Source organism: Lissotriton vulgaris, chromosome 9 (genome assembly GCF_964263255.1).
Source record: "Lissotriton vulgaris chromosome 9, aLisVul1.2, whole genome shotgun sequence".
NCBI classification, from domain to species: Eukaryota; Metazoa; Chordata; class Amphibia; order Caudata; family Salamandridae; genus Lissotriton; species Lissotriton vulgaris.
In genome coordinates, this window is record NC_141697.1 from 596,146,490 (window position 1) to 596,164,485 (window position 17,996).

Here is a 17,996-nt window from a genome sequence, read left to right on the forward strand (position 1 = left end):
CGAGGTGGGGACAGGCGGTAGGGCTGGGGCCACGTCAGTGAGCGTCCTCCTGTTTTATGCTTTAACACGGCTTCTTCGGTCCCTTTTCTTCTTAATCGGTTCTTGTCTGAGGATGCAAGGTTCAGGGGTGCCCCCTAATATTAGATTTAGGGGCATTACAGGTAAGTAAAGGTTGGAACCAATGGGTCCCTTCCTTGGGTTGGGTACACCCCCTATTATGCCACCCTCCAGTGGGAGGGGGTCATATGCCTCATTCTGGTTGGCTGGGTCCTTCCATCTGAGGGGTGGGGTTGGCAAAGGTGCTCACATCTGCCTTCCTCACTTGGTTTCCCCGCTGATTCTCTGATTCTCCTGCCCAAAGTGGGGGTCAGAACCGGTGGCAGCCAGTTGCTAGAAGCAGTAAAAGGCCTTGGGAAGCTCACAGAGTCGACAAGCCTTTTAACCGTCCCCTTCGTCGACCCTGCCCATCCTGGGGTAGGAGGCTTGGCACTTCGTCCCAGGATGTGCATTGTTTCAGACCTCAAAGAGCAGCAGGTTCTCAACCTAGAGGTCCAGAAACATGTCTGGTCGTGGCAGCTGGTAAGCAGCCACTCAGTCTGAACACCAGTGTTTGGTCTTTTTTCAGGGGGCATCTCTAAGATGCCCTCTGTGTGCATTTTTCATTAAATCCCACACTGGCATCAGTGTGTGTTTAATGTGCTGAGAAGTTTGATACCACACTTCCCAGTTTTTCGGTAAAGCCATTATGGTACTGTGGAGTTCGTAATGACAAACTCCCAGCACCATATACTGGTAATGGCATTACTGCACTTACAATACCTAAGAATTCACTTAGACACTATAGGGGCACAGGGCTCATGCACCTGTACCCTTACCACTGGTATAGTGCACCCAGCTAGAGGGGTGGCTGATCAATGCCAGGGCAGTGGGTTTTAGGCATGGCACACAGGGATGTGTGCCATGTTGAGTTGTCACTTTGTTCTGCACCAAAACATGCAGCTTGCAAAGGCAGTGTGTGTGTGTAAAGGAACAGGGGGCCAGATGTAAGACGTACAAAATAGTGCCTTGCAAATTGCGAGTCTTCTGCGACTCGCAATTTGCTAGGAGCTATTTTGCATGTACAACAGTGTTTTGACCACTGTTTGCGATTTCCAATGGGGTCGCAAATTGCGAGGCTCATTAATAATAATGAGCTTCTCGCGATTTACGAGCCCATTGGGAATGACAGGCCCTTCCAAGTATGGTGGCCTGCTGGGTTCATCAGACCACCATGTCTGGGACTGCTTTTAAATGAAGCAGTTTTTTTTAATATGCAGCCCTTTTTCCTTAAAGGAAAACGGGATGCATTTTTTAAAAAAATGAAACATTTTTGTTTCAATTTTTACGGGCAAGTATTAGTACCTGGGACCACTGCTTGCCCTTAATAAATACAGTTGCGAAGAGGAAGGGTCCCCTGGGGACCCCTTCCAAATTGCGACTGCGTTACCACCCTCTTGAAGAGGGTGGTAATTTGCAAGTGTTTTGTGACCGCAATTGCGGTTACAAAACATTTGTACATTGATTTGCAGGCGCAATTAGGAAGGGAACGCCCCTTTCCTAATTGCAACTCGCAATTCCTAAATAGCGAGTCGCAAATAAATTGCGACTCGCTATTTAGGAATTGTACATGGCCCAGACTGAAATTGCATGCGCACACAGGGCGCAAACCCGTTTTTGCATGCAATTCTAGGTTGTACATCTGGCCCAGGGCCTCTATGGGTGGCACAATAAGTGCTGCAGCCCTTAGAGGCTTTCCCTGGCCTCCGTGCCCTTGGTACCTGTGGTACCATTTACAAGGGGCTGGCCTGTGACCAGAGAGAGCCAATTGGGTTTTGTTTTTAATGCAGTTTTAGGGAAAGAACATAGGCACTGGGTACCTGTTTGGCAGGAGCCCAGGGCACACTGAGTCAAAGTACATCAGCAGTTTAGCAAAAAGTGGGGGCAACCATGCAAAAAGAGGGCACTTTCTTACAGTCACAACTACTGAATGACTCAGGGCCCCTGCCAGGCAGGCCAGGGCTGCGGATCCACATCTTCCACTGTTCTCACCTTGCCTGGTGGAGACCACCCAGGATTATGGGTACGGTTGATGGCAGCACAGCTTTCCTCGGAACTCGAAGGGTCTCACAGGGGTTCCACCCAGGGGCCCAGCGGGGTTCCCCCTATTCAGTGTGCTCCTTCACATCTGCCGCCTCAGGTCTCTTGGCTGTGTTCGATAGAGCTATCTAGTGGCGGTCCGTAGTTCCTCCGTCTCACTGCCCTTGGCTCCCCACTTAGTGCCAATATCGGCCCACTCTCCAGCCCTCTCGCAGCAACATGTATGTCACATAAATAAGCAGACTAGACAACTTTTTGTTGGAGAAAAATAGCTGCAGGTTTATTAGCATACACATATGCCAACATGGTGGGTTATCTTACCGGCGATTTAAAGGCAAGCCACCCCTCGCGGCCTACCACCTGATGGGCCAATTTGCATCGTGGCCTTAGCCAATCGTTGCTTAGTGGTTGTGGTGAGGAGATAGCCCGTCCCACTTCTGGTGAACCATTGGTCCACCCTCTTGCTCATGCCCCCCCTCCCCTACGAGGGGCGGAGCGTTCAAGCGACCCCCGGTTGTACAGGTTTCCAACCGCCCGTAGGATGGCGGGGCGCCGTCGCACCCCAGGGGACACCGCACAGACTTCCTGGGGATATTAGGCCTCAGCACCCTTTGTTCTCCTGAAGAGGGTACTCCCGGGTACCTTTCCGCCTCTGGATCGCCCTGTAACTCCGCCTCCAACACAAATAAAAAGATTAGAAGACATTTCCCCCCCACCCTGAAAGCGCTGGGTAAGCGGTAGGGAGGGAAACGGCGACAGGGTGAGGGGACAAAGAGGCCGCCAGGTGGACGGGGCAGGGATATATACTCCTCCCCTGCCCCCACTGGGCAAGAAGTGACGAGCGGGACACCATCAGGGATCTCGGAACACTGGGCTGCCCCGTGTGCCATCTTGTGGCACTAAGGGGCCGCCCTCTTATGAGTGTCCCCTGCAGGGACGTGTCGGTCGGCCAGCATAGTGCCAATATCGGCCCACTCACCAGCCCTTTTGCAGCAACATTAAACAACAAACAGAGAACTAGGGGTCTTAAACAGTGGAATTAGGAACAATGTATACTAATCCTATTGCAAACAATGTCAGTTCAGAAGTGATTACTAGATCGCCATATGATCTGTAAAAACCAGGGTACACACTCATGCAGCCAAAACAGGATCACATGTGATTGTCAGTGAGACTCACAAAGGTCATAATCATGGATTCCCATCAAAAATCTCTTGTAGATCTATATTCTCATCCGGTCATTCAGAAGAACTGAGGTGATGTGTCCCTCAAGCATTGGGACCAAATGCACACCCAGTAGCAAAGAAGTCTCAGTGAGTCAAACCCACAACACTATGTAGACCAAGAATTAGATAGTAAGTATGGGAATAAGTGCAGTGCAAAATGTGTGATAAAGTGGTGACTTAAAACAGAGTGGTGAAAACAGAGATCAGTCAATTTTATTTTAAATGGTTGTTTCACCCTCTGATTAAAACCAAGAACAGTGCAAATGGCGAGACAGTCCTAAACAAATATCGACCGTCTCAAAATAAAGGCTTTTGCAGCAACATGCATGTCACATGAATAAGCAGACAAGACAACTTTTTGTTGGAGAAAATAGCTGCAGGTTTATTAGCATATACATATGCCAACATGGTGGGTTATCTTACAGGTGATCCAAAGGCAAGCAGCCCCTCGCGGCCTACCACCTGATGGGCCAATTTGCATCGTGGCCTTAGCCAATCGTTGCTTAGCGGTTGTGGTGAGGAGATAGCCCCTCTGTTATATCCTGCTCTTCCTCTCTCTTTGTCCCTCCTCCCACTTCCGGTGAACCATTGGTCCACCCTCTTGCTCACGCCGCCCCCTACGAGGGGCGGAGAATTCAAGCGACCCCCGGTTGTACAAGTGTCCAACCGCCCGTAGGGGCGCCGTCGCACCCCAGGGTCCACCGCACAGACTTCATGGGGATATTAGGCCTCAGAACCCTTTGTGCTCCTGAAGAGGGTACTCCCGGGTACTTTTCCGCCTCTGGATCACCCTGTAACTCCGCCACAGCCCTGGGTGTTGCAACCGTCGCAGCCAGGGACCCCACCAAGGCCGGCATTCCTCCTTACTATTTCTAGCGTGCTGTTTATAGAGCCTCTCCCCTAAACAGCAAGAACAGGCCCATGCTTATATTGGGCAGAAGTACCACATTCTCCTCCAAAAGCCCCTTGCGTTCAGGGTGTAGCCTCCCAAGTCTAATGATGGCCAGTCTCCTCTGCCCCCTGGATTTACACATAGCGCAAAGGAACTTCCTGCGCGTCGGCTCCATCGCCTCCCCTACCAAGCGCCTTGCCTATAGAGCGGGGAGACAATACCGACCATTGAAATTACCTGTCCCCCACCAGTGGCTAAGTCCCACTGTATGTTCATTGTGGTCTTTTTTTTCTGGTGCAACATTACGCCGCAATGACCATACCATTTCATAGATATCAAAATATCCTAGTGCACACACAAGATGTCACAAACAGGCTTGAGAGAATAAGAGTAATGTTCCCGTCATAAGACACTGCAACTTTTGCGGAGTGTCAACCTACACTGCCTACCCCGCTTGCTGAACCTTAGGCTGGTCACAAATGCCTGGACCCTGCTACTCGCTTGTGACCCTTCGGAACACTGGGCGGCCCCGTGTGCCATCTTGTGGCACTAAGGGGCCGCCCTCTTTTGAGTGTCCCCTGCGGGGACGTGTCGGTCGGCCAGCATTCTTGCTGGTCGCAGCTGTAATGCTGGTACCTCACCCGGCTCTGTGTCTCTCTTTGACTGCAGGCCAACCCGGAGAATACTGCAGGGGTCTCCGCCACACAGCTGCCCACTGCACAAAGGCCGTATCACCCCGGAGGCTGCCGCTTGACCTCATCTCTCCGCCTCCATTAGCTATGGGGTAGCCCCACCTCCCGCACAGATCGATGCGGCACCGGGGATGGTTGCCAACTCAGAGTGGCTCCTTAGAGAGCAGCTGCCTCTTATTACGGTCTTGCTCTCTCGCTGATAGTTCTAACTTCAGTCTGCCCTGCACGCAAGGACCGGGCTTAGCCACGCCGCACAGGCCTAGCCTTGATCTTCTCTAACAAATCGACTCAGAGCAAGAATGGTCAGGGCATTGGCATCTTCATGACAAGCCACTTGGAGATGTTAGGTCTGCTCGCCATAAGAACGGATATCTTAACAGATTGTTGGGGGATTGTGTGCTTTTGTAAGTAGCCATCTTCCTCTGCAGTTGGTCTACCCACAGAGTATTTTTGTTCATATAACACATAGATTTGTCTTAATTATATATCACGACAGCCCTAAGGCTGAGTATTCTGGTTTTACTAGAAACTTCCACTGTGGGATCAGTTGCTGTAAGATGGATGGTGGGGTGGGGTGGATTGGAGTAGGGTGGGGGCACAGTCTCAGACAGAAATCTGACCAGTTCCTAATGGGGCACTCTGCCTTGGTAACTCAGCACTCTCATGGCCTTGTCTAACACATCTTGATATTGTATTTAATGTACAGTTTTCAAATGCCCGTAACACCACTGTCAAAATGTTAGCACTTATATTTGTAATCAGCTTCTGCATCCTTTGTGCTATGTGCTGGGACATTTATGCAGCATTTTTTTGACATATGGTCAGTCCATATAAAATAAAGATGAGATTGGAGAGAGATGGGATCAGGAGAAAGTAGTTGTGATATGGCTCTAGAAGGGAGCTCAGGATTAAGGGTAACGATATGAGGCTGAAGTGATTTGCTTAGTTGTAAGATATAATATAAACTCAACTTTTAGAAACAGGAACACTGTAGGACACCCATTCAAATAAAGGCTTTGAGGTAGAACATTGAGTGCCTCACAACCGCACAACAAAGAATGGACAAAGCCAAAACAGAAAAACATTTATTTACAAAAGCTCAGATCCATTTACAAACAGAGGTGCACGCAAGGGAAACAACCCTGCAACAAACACCTAGAAAAACACCTAGAAAAACAACAAGCAACAGACAATGCTCTGTGTCGAAGGTGAACTATGACTTTGGTGCAGGCCCAGCATCGCTGCTGGAGAAGGGGGCAACTGTATACATAGCAGGAACTCTAATCTATTTAGGCTCTAATCTTACTTAGACTTTGGCCTAGAGTGAAGGCTTCTTCATTGAGTTGATCCAGCATCAAAAATATTGAATCACCAAGTGAACAATTGCCAGCAGCAAGAGCTCACAGTACTAGGTTACTCTCTTATACACTGGAAGTAGCATTTTGCCACTGCAAAGGAGTTATGGTTTCCTTTGCTACTTTTTATGTTTATTTGCAGTGTTTTCAACAGCAGTCGTTTGTTGTCTTTCGGCTACGTCAAATCACTAAAATGCACAACTGGTTTATCCACTTTTTAAGTAGTTAGCTGCATTGTCAGAGAAGTGGAATGGAAATTGTCTGTAGTTAAGGTACCAGCTTGGCCTGAAGAGGATCAGATAGAGAGTAGGTTAAGCATTAAATAAGGTTATTTAAGGTAATGGGCGAGGGTGTTGAATTTGATCCCTTAGTTATACAGCCCAGGCTAGAGGTAACGTGGGTTGTAGTTTGGCCTTCTTCGATCTTTATAATATATATTGAAGAGAGAACGTCTTCAATGGGGCTGTTGATTAGTGGCAGGAATGTTTGTTAAGTTAACATTTTCTTTATAATGTACCTTTTTGGGATTTGTCCTCCAGTGCAATAAATCATTGGTCAAAGTGAAGTTGAGTGATCGTGGCTGTTAAGAGTCGCTAATCTGAGGTAGATGGTGTTTACCTTTTGATTCTTGGGCTCTTTTATTCCCTTTTGTTTAAATTTTTAGAGGTTAGTCCAAGGATTCACAAAACTTTATTGTCCACTTTTGTTCGCAGACTCTGCTTCATGAGGTATTCACAATAGCTGCAATCCGGAATCACACTTGGTCTGACTGTGATTGTGAGAGCTATTCACATCTGCTTTGTCATTGGTCCTGCCTCTGTTGTATCTTCCTGTTCAGCATCTGAAATAGGAATAATTGACATTAAAAAGTGCATCTGTGTAAATACTATGCCACTTCATAAATTTAATTGTGGTAAATAGTAGGAATAGATATAGTGTCTCTGCAGTTCATGAGCACACAAAAGCTTGTAGTCAAAGGTGTGTTTGATAGAAACTTGGTATAGTGGTACCTAACGTTCAACTACTCTTAAGAAACATCTATACCAAATAGATACCAATGTTGTTAATCTTATCTCCCAGGTAGAATAATGTCTGAAATAATAAACCCAAAATATTTTTTTTTGTTATTATGTTATTGCCACAAAACATGCAGTCACTGCAAAAAAAAGTTTAAAGTCAGGTTTCTGGTAGGGTTTCTCAGTCCAAACTTCAACAGCAACATAGGAGAGTAGGAAGGGACTAACGATAAACAACGGAACATACAGACACAAAATAGTATCCTGTGGGGAACAGACTTAAGAGCTCTCTTAACTATTTTCTACAGAAGAAAAACATGAAAATGGGACAGTGATAAATATTGAGAAAACTCTTCAAAAATAAAGTCCTTTATTTGAGTATTTTTAAAGCTTATTATGATCAAAGTGAAATATCCCAACCTCTGCAGTGTAAGCATATGGCGTGTGGTAAAATTGGGACGTTGCAGAGGTTCCCAAGAAGGCACCCAATGCTCCAAGAAAAAAAGCACAAAATATAATGTGCCATGTGGGAACATTATACTTTGTACTTGTAGTGTTTGGTCCCCAGTTCCCAATGGCTATGGGGCAGAACACTCCCCTAAAAAAGAAATAAGGTCTTTGATTTTGTCTGCTATACCTCTAGCTATCAATGAAGTGGTCACTGAGAAACCGTCAAAGAATAAGTATGAGAATGTATGTAGGTCAAACAAATATTTTAATACAAACCTTATTGGCTCTAAAATTGTTATTGAACCACGAGCAAACTGCACTAATTCATCATTAGAGGTTTATATCTTCAAACCATCACTTTCACTAATGTGGCACAGCAGGACCATATAGTAAGCATGATTTTTTTTATTTAGGTTGCCAGAGTTAAGGGTCTACAATGAAAATATAATGGTAGCATAGCAGTTCAGAGGTTAATATCTAAAGCTGGGGAACATATGGAGTATTTTTTATGAGAATGATTTGAAGAGCTGAAGGGCAATGGGAGTGGTGGAAGACAGCATGTAGCACCACTGAATCATGATAATTGTAGCAGGCAAATACAAAATTCTTAGGTTACTAACTGAGGCCAGGGGGAATTGTTCTAGATAAATGAATCTTAGATAGTGCATTCTTTCTAGGTTGATGGGTGGAAAGCATAGGATGTTAAAGGCAATGTCCTAACACATTTAGAGAAAGAATGGCCCCATTTGAAAGATGTGGATGACTTAAAAGATCCTTCCTGTTTCAAGCATAGTTAAGCCACAGGAAAGTGTTATCTAAATCCACCAATTAGTTAGTACTAATCTCCTAGGGAGACTAGGATATATTCACAAGACTTATAGACTTCCTTTTATACTAAAACCACAAGCAAAATTCTTGCAGAAATATTAAAGCCAAGCAAAGTCAATTTACCCTCCACATTAATCGCTTGGCAGTTTAATTAATTATTAACAGAGAAAATATATTTTAAAATTCTTTGAGAAAAGAATGATATGTGTGTCTTCAGACCGGAGACCACCATCTCTCCATCCCCCAGCTAAAATTAAATGACAGAGACCTCTTTACTTTTAGACAGTTGTTTTACTGGGTAAATTAATTATTACATGTAATCTGTGAGGCAGTAATCAGTGTTTTTTAATGTCATTTTTACTGTACTGTGGTAAATTAAAATGTGATATTCACACTGTAATAGGTATTTGAATGTGTCTTTATTATTACAGCGGATTTAAATAATTTGCTGTTGGGACACATTTACAGCAGCGGTCCATGCAGGTAAAAGTGGTGAGGCACTGGGGCCGGGTGGGGGGATTTCGACAAATGATGACAAGGGAAAATTAATTATATATTTAATTTTCCCTTGTGGTCGTCTGTCGAATCCCCTCCCCATCGCTCTTACCTGCACGGGCCACGGCTGCACATTTAATTATCACTGCCATGATGGTGGGGGAAAGCTTGTGTGAGACACGTCCGTCAGTCTATCATGTATATGTCTATAGTTGTGTCTATGTGTATTTAAACTTTTTTAGCTAGGCATTGCAAATCTATGCTCCCAGATTGCAGGCTTTGATAGTTCTGCATCACACCTGAATAAGTTGACCCAGGTATAGAAAGATGAAGTCTAGACTCACGTAGCAACATTTCCAGAGAATGCCAATGCTGCTTTAGGCCCGCCCCCACCCACTCGAGAAGTGTACTTGCCTGGGGGTTCCTCAGCTTTATCTATTTTGTCTTGGTTAGACTCCAGCTCCTCTTGCTTCTCCAGATGTTCTTCGTCCAAAACTAGGAAGTCCTCCGGGGGCCACCGTAGCTCGCCACTCTCCACCTCACACATATCAGTGGGCTCCACTACGATGGAGGGCAGGCGGTCCCGCACCTTAATCTGCCCCTCATATGAGTCACAAGGGTCCGGGAAGATCTAGGGGAAGCAGTGAGAATGAAACAGTTGGATACATAGCACTCTGTTCACAACCATATATGGTACTCCTGATGTCAGCACACCTAAACCTCACATGCCGCTTGTGGTAAACTTGGGACTCATGCACCTGAGGCTATCAAACCTGCAACAGATACAACTCATCCTCCCTCCTTTGATGAAGCCTCGGTGCCTCTATACACATGGTAGGGCATGTAGCTCTCACCCCTCTGTACCTGGAAAGGTATTGTGCTTGCACTGCTCCTGCGCTCCAGACTCTCAGGACCTATCTCATGGCCTTTAATCAGCTCGGTCATCACGGCGCCTGCAGTGAAAGAACACAAGGCGTCACTAAGCATCAAAAGGATGAATTGAAACTGCAACACAAATAGGAGCACTTCAAAAGGGAAATTCTACTAGAAAAAAAAGCTAATTATAAGTATTTTCTTTCAGAAATATCGTAGCCAGAATATTGACAACCACATTATTATGAAGGATATGTATGTTATGTTAAACAATTTATAGAGCGCCTATATACCCTCGGGTGTCTGGGCACTAGCAAGCAGCTTAAGCACAACTGGAAGAGTCCTAATTGGAATTTAATGATTACAAGTCATGTGTTCAGATCCTTTCTGAAGGCAAGCAAGGAGGAAGCAGCCCTGATGTGAGGTGTAAGCAGATTCCAAGTTTTGGTAGCCCCAATAACAAAACTGCTTCCTCCCCATTTGACCTTCTTGAATCCAGCGACCCCAGCTTTCTTTGCCCCTATTGATCGAAGATTTCTGCTGGGTTCATACCATTTGCAAGCTTGCCTCAGGCATTCAGGGCCAATATCATGCAAGACCTTGTAAGCTATACAGTTTTCCTTGAAATGTATGTGGTTCCTAACTGCCAGCCAATAAAGCCCTCTGGTAGCTGGTGAGACTGATTGGAATTTGGGAATACCCAGGAGCATCCTGGTCACTGCGTTGTGCAGGGTTTGCAATTTATTGAGATATTGTTCTTGCAGATTTAAGTACAATCCATTGCAATTGTCAACTTTTGACAAAACTAGGGTGGTAATTAAGGTCTTCTTATCATCTGGGGGAATGAAAGGGAGGATGTTCTTAATCATTCTCAAGGTGTTGAATGAGAATGAAACCACAGAGTTAGTTTGACTAGCATAATTTAGCCTGTCATCAATCACGACTCCTAGGTTCTTTGCTGTAGTTGGAAGTGGTCCCAACTCCTGCAGCCAGCTGGATGGGACCCACAATTGGGGATTATTTCTGAAAAGAATCACCTCGGTCTTACCCTAGTTTAGCCTTGGACAATGGTTTCTCATCCAGTCACTGATTGCCTGCATGCAATCATGGAAATTGACACCAATGATGTTTACATTGTTAACAGCTGACAGCACAATTTGTGTTTTATCTGCTTAATAGGTTAGAGAAAACTAAAGGATTGAATTAGTGGTGCTAGCTCCGTTACTTAGAGGTTAAGCAATGTAGGACTAAGTGAGGACCCTTGTGGAACTCTGCATGGCAGAGAAAATGGTTTAGAGGTGTAAGCGTCTAGAGCAACAGTTTGCTCTCTTCCCTCCAGGAAAGAGCTTAAAAGGGCAAAAGCCTACTGTTTTATACCTGTCACGTCACAACTGTTTATCAAAACAGTATGGTTGACTGTATGAAAATCCGCAGGAAGGTCGAGGAGAATAAGGACCGCAGTTCCTCCTTTATCCAATGTGCTCCTTATTTCCTCGGTAGCCTTGATCAGAGTGGTCTCCATGCTGTGTCCAGGTCTGAACCCAAACTTAGTTGGGTCCAAAAGATCGTTGTCCTGGATGAATTGCATCAATTGTTGATCCATCACTTTCTCTGCAATTTTTGCAGTAAGTGGTAGTTGGGAAATGGGGCAATAGTTAATAGGATCTTCTGGGTTTATACTCAGTTTCTTCAAAAGAGGAAGGATTGAGGTTTTTTTCCAGAGTGACGGAAAATTTCTAGTCACAAACATAGAGTTAAAGATGCTAGTTACGGTAGTGGCAATAGGCCCGGGGATTCGTTTTACCATAGAAGGTGGACATGGGTCGGATGGAGACCCTTATTTAGCAGAGAGTATTAGCCTGTTCACCTGGTCAGGTGTAACTGAAGAGAATTCAGAGAGAGTTGTTTGTTCAAGGCTATCCTGAGAACATTATTGGTAGAAGTGGGTTATAGGAAGAATCTTCCCTAGAGGTTGAGTTTTCATGAGTGGCGAATTTTTTATAGATTTGGTCAACCTTATCACGGAAGCAGTAGGCAAGTGAGTCGCAAAAAAGTTGACTGCTGTTTGCTCCTTTGTTGCTAGTAAGTTTGATAAGTTTAGTAATTACCTGAACTAATTCCCTTGTATGCCATTATATAAGAGGTATATAATGGCATAGGCTGTGCTACAAACTGTTACTTGAGGACTTCGCATGCATCTTTATGACCTCAAAGACACACCTGTTGAAGCACAAACAAATGCAGTATCTTCAAGAAAAGTATTACATAGTAACTAAGGGATTGATTTAGACCCTGGTGGGAGGCAACCATCTGTCAGGGTGGTGAAGGTCATCTCTTCTACCATCAAGCAGGACAGCCTCTCACCAGATTCAAAGATCACTGCCATCCTTGCCGTGATCTCAGAGCATTAACAGGAGGTGCCGCCACCGCGGCTTTTGTGAAGGTGCAAATAGTTTGGTGCGGGCTGGCATGTTTCTAACAACCGTGCACCACACTTTTTTGTTTCTCAGATACAAAACCAGAAAAATAAAAGGTGTAGAGGTCATTTTTTTTCTGTCTGTCACTGTGGGGTTTTATCTGGTGGTGATGGACAGAAAGAAAGGGCACCGATCTGCCCACTCTATATAGTGTAGGTGGTCTGATGCATGTACTCTGATGGTTCCTACTTCGTCAGAAAACTCACTCATATATGAGCGGCCAAACCAAGGGTGTGGTGGGTAAGTCCCTCCTTCATATTTGCGATGGAATGCATTGTATACTAAAACTTTAAATCAAGTGCTTAATCTTATAGGAAAAAAGAGGCTTGGGTGTATTACATTTAGGAGGAATAGTAGACATGATTGCTGAGTAATGAGACACACACTGAAGAAAAAAACATGCAATTAGTACATGTAAAAATAGAAACAGGCCTATATTTACCAACATTTGCGCAACACTGTGCAGAGTGAAAATTTGTAGCACAGGGTTGTGTGAATGTTAAACAATTGTACTGCTAGATTTGCTATGAGTCACACACTGATGGTGTCATCTTCAACTGCTGTGTATAAAATGCTTATTTAGCATGATACTAAATGTGCCATGATTAAGAGCAAGCCAGCTGTGTCTACAGTTTACAGTGCACGTTTGTGATGACTATCAACAAAGGCTAAGCCACGTAAAACATGTTATTTTACGTTATGAGTGGCAATACCATACAATACTCCACTTGTTCTTTTTTGTCACCTGGTTTGATTCGGTTACATTATGGGTCACTCGATGATATTCAAAAATAGGTGAGAGCAGAGATTCTACTCTCTGTTGGAGGTGTGCACATTTACACTTGGACTTGATTAGGTCCTGTTCACTGGTTCATCAAAGTTCAATAAAGTTTTCAACAAAAAAAAGTTTTTTCAAATTCTTCCAATGAAATATTTATTCCATATTTCTCTTCATTCAATATATAATTCAAATAGTTGCGAGATTCATTACTTAAAGCATTTCGACAAAACCCAATGCATTTCGGGTCAAACCTGACCCTTCCTCAGGGGTCTCTAGGGAAAGAACAAGCAAACATTTTTGAGCCCAAAGCTATGTTTAAGAATAGTCATAATAATTATTTCATGATTGACAACACAAAGTTCTACAGCGAAAAACATTGACACTTATGTAACATTAGCATTTTCAAAGACACGTAATTGCCAGTCAATTTCTAATTTGACCACACAGTAATCTCACCCCTGATGGATTGTACTGAATCCGACTGACGTAAAACAGTTCTGAAATATTAAACCTCCTTTCCACTGTTGAATCTTATTAACTGTCCCATCATAGTTAAACCGCTATGTCAAATGAAAAACACAACACTGTTTTAACTTCTGACTACTAAGTGTTCTATGACAGAAACGGCTCGCGTTTGTGTTGTCAATCATGAAATAATTATTATGACTATTCTTAAACATAGCTTTGGGCTCAAAAATGTTTGCTTGTTCTTTCCCTAGAGACCCCTGAGGAAGGGTCAGGTTGGACCCGAAATGCATTGGGTTTTGTCGAAATGCTTTAAGTAATGAATCTCGCAACTATTTGAATTATATATTGAATGAAGAAAAATATGGAATAAATATTTCATTGGAAGAATTTGAAAAAACTTTTTTTCGTTGAAAACTTTACTGAACTTTGATGAACCGGTGAACAGGAACAAATCAGGTCCAAGTGTAAATGTGCACACCTCCAACAGAGAGTAGAATCTCTGCTCTCACCTATTTTTGAATATATGCTGGCAGTGTTTCCAGACAAAACACTTCAGGAGGGAGTCGCACAACTTTAAAAAAAAGTTTCAAACAGTGATATAAATCAAGATAATAAGAGTGCAACTGATGGACTTGTAAAAGATTCACTCAATGATATCTTATGAGCTTCCTGATGACCTGAGTAGCTGCTTTAACGTTACAGTCTCTCCATCAACCACAGAGGTTGCCCTTTAAACCCCAATGACTATTCTGTGGCTTCATAGCTTTTTTATGACCTCACTAACAGTTCCAAGCTTTTATAGGCTGCTATTTGACCTGTTGTGCTTCCTTAAGGCCACAAAGGCGGCTCTAGGGATATATTAATCACTCTATGGCCTAAGCCACTTTATCACCCTATTGGAGGCACTATGACCTTAGATTTCTCTGTGATGGTATAAGCCACTTTATGACGTCAATGGCTGCTCTACCACATCCCAGACTGATCTGCATCCTCAGAAGATTTTACATCAAGGCCTGGAGGCCAATATTATGCATTATCCCTTTTATTGCTCCCCAGACAGCAGCAACAAACAAGAATTAGAATTAGAACTCTTCCAACTTCTAGACCTCTGAACATGCTTATACACATTGAACTGGCAGCCATCTTTCTCTTTTGTTGCTGCTCAGTTCAGATAAGTCACTTCATAAACTGTTGGGAGTGTACAGTTGATTTAATATGTTTTTAAAAATGATCTTGGACCTTATAGGTCACTCAATGACAATGCTGGCTAGTCTCTGATCTCACAGGCCTGTGTCCTCACAGACCACTCAATAGCTTTGCAGGCCAGTATATGTTCTCAAAGGACACTCTGTGACAGTACAGTTTAGTCAAAGACCTCACAAGCGGCTCTGTGGCCTCACAGGCTGCTTTGAGCCTGATGATCCGATAATTCCACACAACTCTGCAGACGGACCTGCGCCATAAGAAGATTATATCAAATCTACAAAGGAGAACAAGCATTGCTCTTACCGACTGGTCCAGAGTCGTCAGTTCTAGCAGCACTGTGCCCTGGGTTCTCAGCACCCCAGTTGCAAGTTCCTTCAACAGCCAGAATATAAGATCACAAGCGGAAAGAAACCTGTCTCGACAGATCACTTTCTCATCCCATCTAGGCTATGTGTGGTTGTGATGCAATAACCCACATCCTTTTGTGTGCGATTGCAAATCTTGCCACTTTTCACAACTGCAGGCCTCAAGAGCCACCCAGTAAAGATGCTAGCACATCAAATTGTTCGCCAAGCTCAAAACAATGCAATGAGACTAAGCAATCTGATGGCTCTCTGCAAACAACAGAAGTGCCACCATCATAGCATGCTCAAGCTCAGACGGCGCTCTTCAAAATGCCTTGAGATTTAAGGCAAGCTAAAGCATACAACTGGGTGTAGGTTAAAATATATGAAGTCGGTTATACTTAGCTTTACGTCAATTCCATAATAAAAATAAATTGGTAGTCGGTATTTATAGGTTAACAACATCTTTGCATTTCACAGTGCAGTGAAAAAAACTGCATCAGCTTTGGCAATATGCCTTCATGCCCTTCATGTTTCAGCTTACGGATCGCTATTCAAACCTATCACCCTGAGATTTATCCTATGTAGTTAAGCAAATGCACTAAAGCTCAGCACCTAGAGGTGGTTCCTCTCCCTTTGTGTGCTACATGAGAGACATATTGTGCTACTTGCTGCACAATGCAGTAACATCATTATTCTGTAGTAGCATTATGTAAACAAGCACTGGCAATGGCAGTTGGTCTGGCATATAACAAAGTGCCTCCTGTGTCACTTGATCCGTTTAGGCACTCAATAGTTCATCATACATGTACTCTGCACTCATCTTTGCACCCATATATCTAATCTTCCATCCACTGACTCCTTCTTCCATTGACCCTCTGACCCAATTGCAATATAACACACAAATTCATAAACATACGGAATGGTAAACATTCCTCATGGCCACAATCCTCACATCTGTGCTGCTGCCAGAGAAAGACAAGCACCAAAAATGATCTAGTTATCTGAGACACTTTTACAGCATTACAATTTCATGTACGAGCCTTTGAAAGTCAAATCACAGGAAGCTGGATCACTAAATAAAATGATCACAGTTGTGTTAATGTCAATCATTCTTTTTGTGGAAGAACACAACTTCTGCCCAATCAAAACATGTACTCCTGGCTCCCAACATGTGGGTGGAGGCAAAGCCCCTGTCCAGTGATCCTCACGTAATTCTTTGGCGACAGCTGTGCTATCAAACCAGACCACAAAACTGGATTAGATATGTAAAGTCTCAATTTTCCCTGCTGATCAGATACATCTATAACAGTGAAATGTAACAAAACAAAATGGCCATAGAAAACATTGGCTAGGCACTAGAATGTGCCACTCTTGGTATTTAGGTAGGATTACAGGTACTTACGCAACATTTTTTAGCTCGTCTGTTGCTGTAGGCTTTGTGTGAAGCCCGAGGAAGAGCCAGGCCAAGATACCTCCACTGGACATAGGCAGGACGGGGACAAGGGACTTGGGGTAGGAGAGGTTGGGGGCAAACAACCAGTGCTGCGGATGTCTAGTGGTGGGCGGGTCTCAGGGCTCGGTGATTCAGTGCTGTGGTCTTCGAATGCTTGGGTTTGTTGTTGCCTCTTCAGACCTCTGGGATCATTGTGGCTCAGTGCTGTGGTCGTGGGTGGGGGTCTGTCTTCACCCTTTCAGGTGTCAGATGGCATGGCCGCTCAGTGCTGTGGTCTCATGGGAGTGGGAGCCTGCTGGTCATTTTTTCAGACCTTGGGAGGCTTGCAGGCCACAGTTGTGCTTCTGATGTCTGAAGTTCTAGCAGCCAGCACTTCCGGTCGTCGAGTGTTCCATGTCAAATTTTGTAGGGACGACGGTCAGACTTTCAGGTCCCAGGCTCGGGTCTCTTCGAATTTTCGGGCCTCAGAAGGACTCGCGTGTCTGGAGTTTGCTGTTTCAGGCCCCACGTGGCACGCGGTTTCTGTTTCAGGATTCGCGTGCCGGGAGGCTGCTGTTCCAGGTCTCGCGGGCGTTAGACCGGAGCCAACAGTTTGGAGTCTTGTCTCGCGGACACCTACACGGCTATACAATGACGCGGTGCGCGCGTGATTGAGCAGAGGGAAAAGGTAAGCCGCTCTCCTGGGATTAACGTCGAATGGACGCACAGGAGGCTCGTCGGCTTCTGCAGGATAATCCTCGGCACCTTCTAATCCAACCCCCCCACCTTCGTCATTGCAAACGGAGACCCCCTCATTCCTAACGGGCGGCTCCTTGACTTTCGTATAGATCTTCACGCAGCTTTGCCAAAGCGCCTGAGTTCTGACGTGCATCACCATTGACTATTTCATTTCTGAGTCCTACACACGCACCTGCAGCCAGTGCACCTTAGTTCTACCCGGCAGCACCCGCGAGATTGAACTCCAGTAAACAGCACATATATCTGCCCACGTGCCTATTACATACCAGTGGCACCAACAATCCTCCAGTACTTTGAGGCACACACCGCTCTGTTGGTAGCAGTGCACTTCAGTCTACCCCTTGGCTGCTAGGCCTCCCCCAACCCCCTGCTAAGCCTTTTCAGAGCTGCCAAGGTTACAAATTGCTATGTGTGAAATTTTCATAATTATCACACATTATATCGCTTCCTCAGTGTTAAACTGAAGCGCAGCAGTATAGGAATGATCCATTTAGGAAATATGGTAGCCAGTAAGCGGTATGTACATGGGGCCTCTCAGCTCCTGGAATGTAAACAACATAATA

At 44.6% G+C, this 17,996-nt stretch overlaps 1 protein-coding gene across 1 annotated transcript; it reads right to left on the minus strand.

Annotated features, from left to right (window-relative positions):
• Positions 1-6,024: 6,024 nt before the first annotated feature.
• On the minus strand, positions 6,025-16,884 carry LOC147691925 (protein LBH-like). Its single transcript, XM_086936705.1, has 4 exons — positions 16,645-16,884; positions 9,955-10,043; positions 9,505-9,721; positions 6,025-7,142 (listed from the first exon to the last, which is right to left on the minus strand). The coding sequence occupies exons 1-4, from the start codon at positions 16,649-16,651 to the stop codon at positions 7,090-7,092; spliced, it is 366 nt and encodes a 121-aa protein (XP_086792831.1). The 5' UTR covers positions 16,652-16,884; the 3' UTR covers positions 6,025-7,089.
• Positions 16,885-17,996: the final 1,112 nt, after the last annotated feature.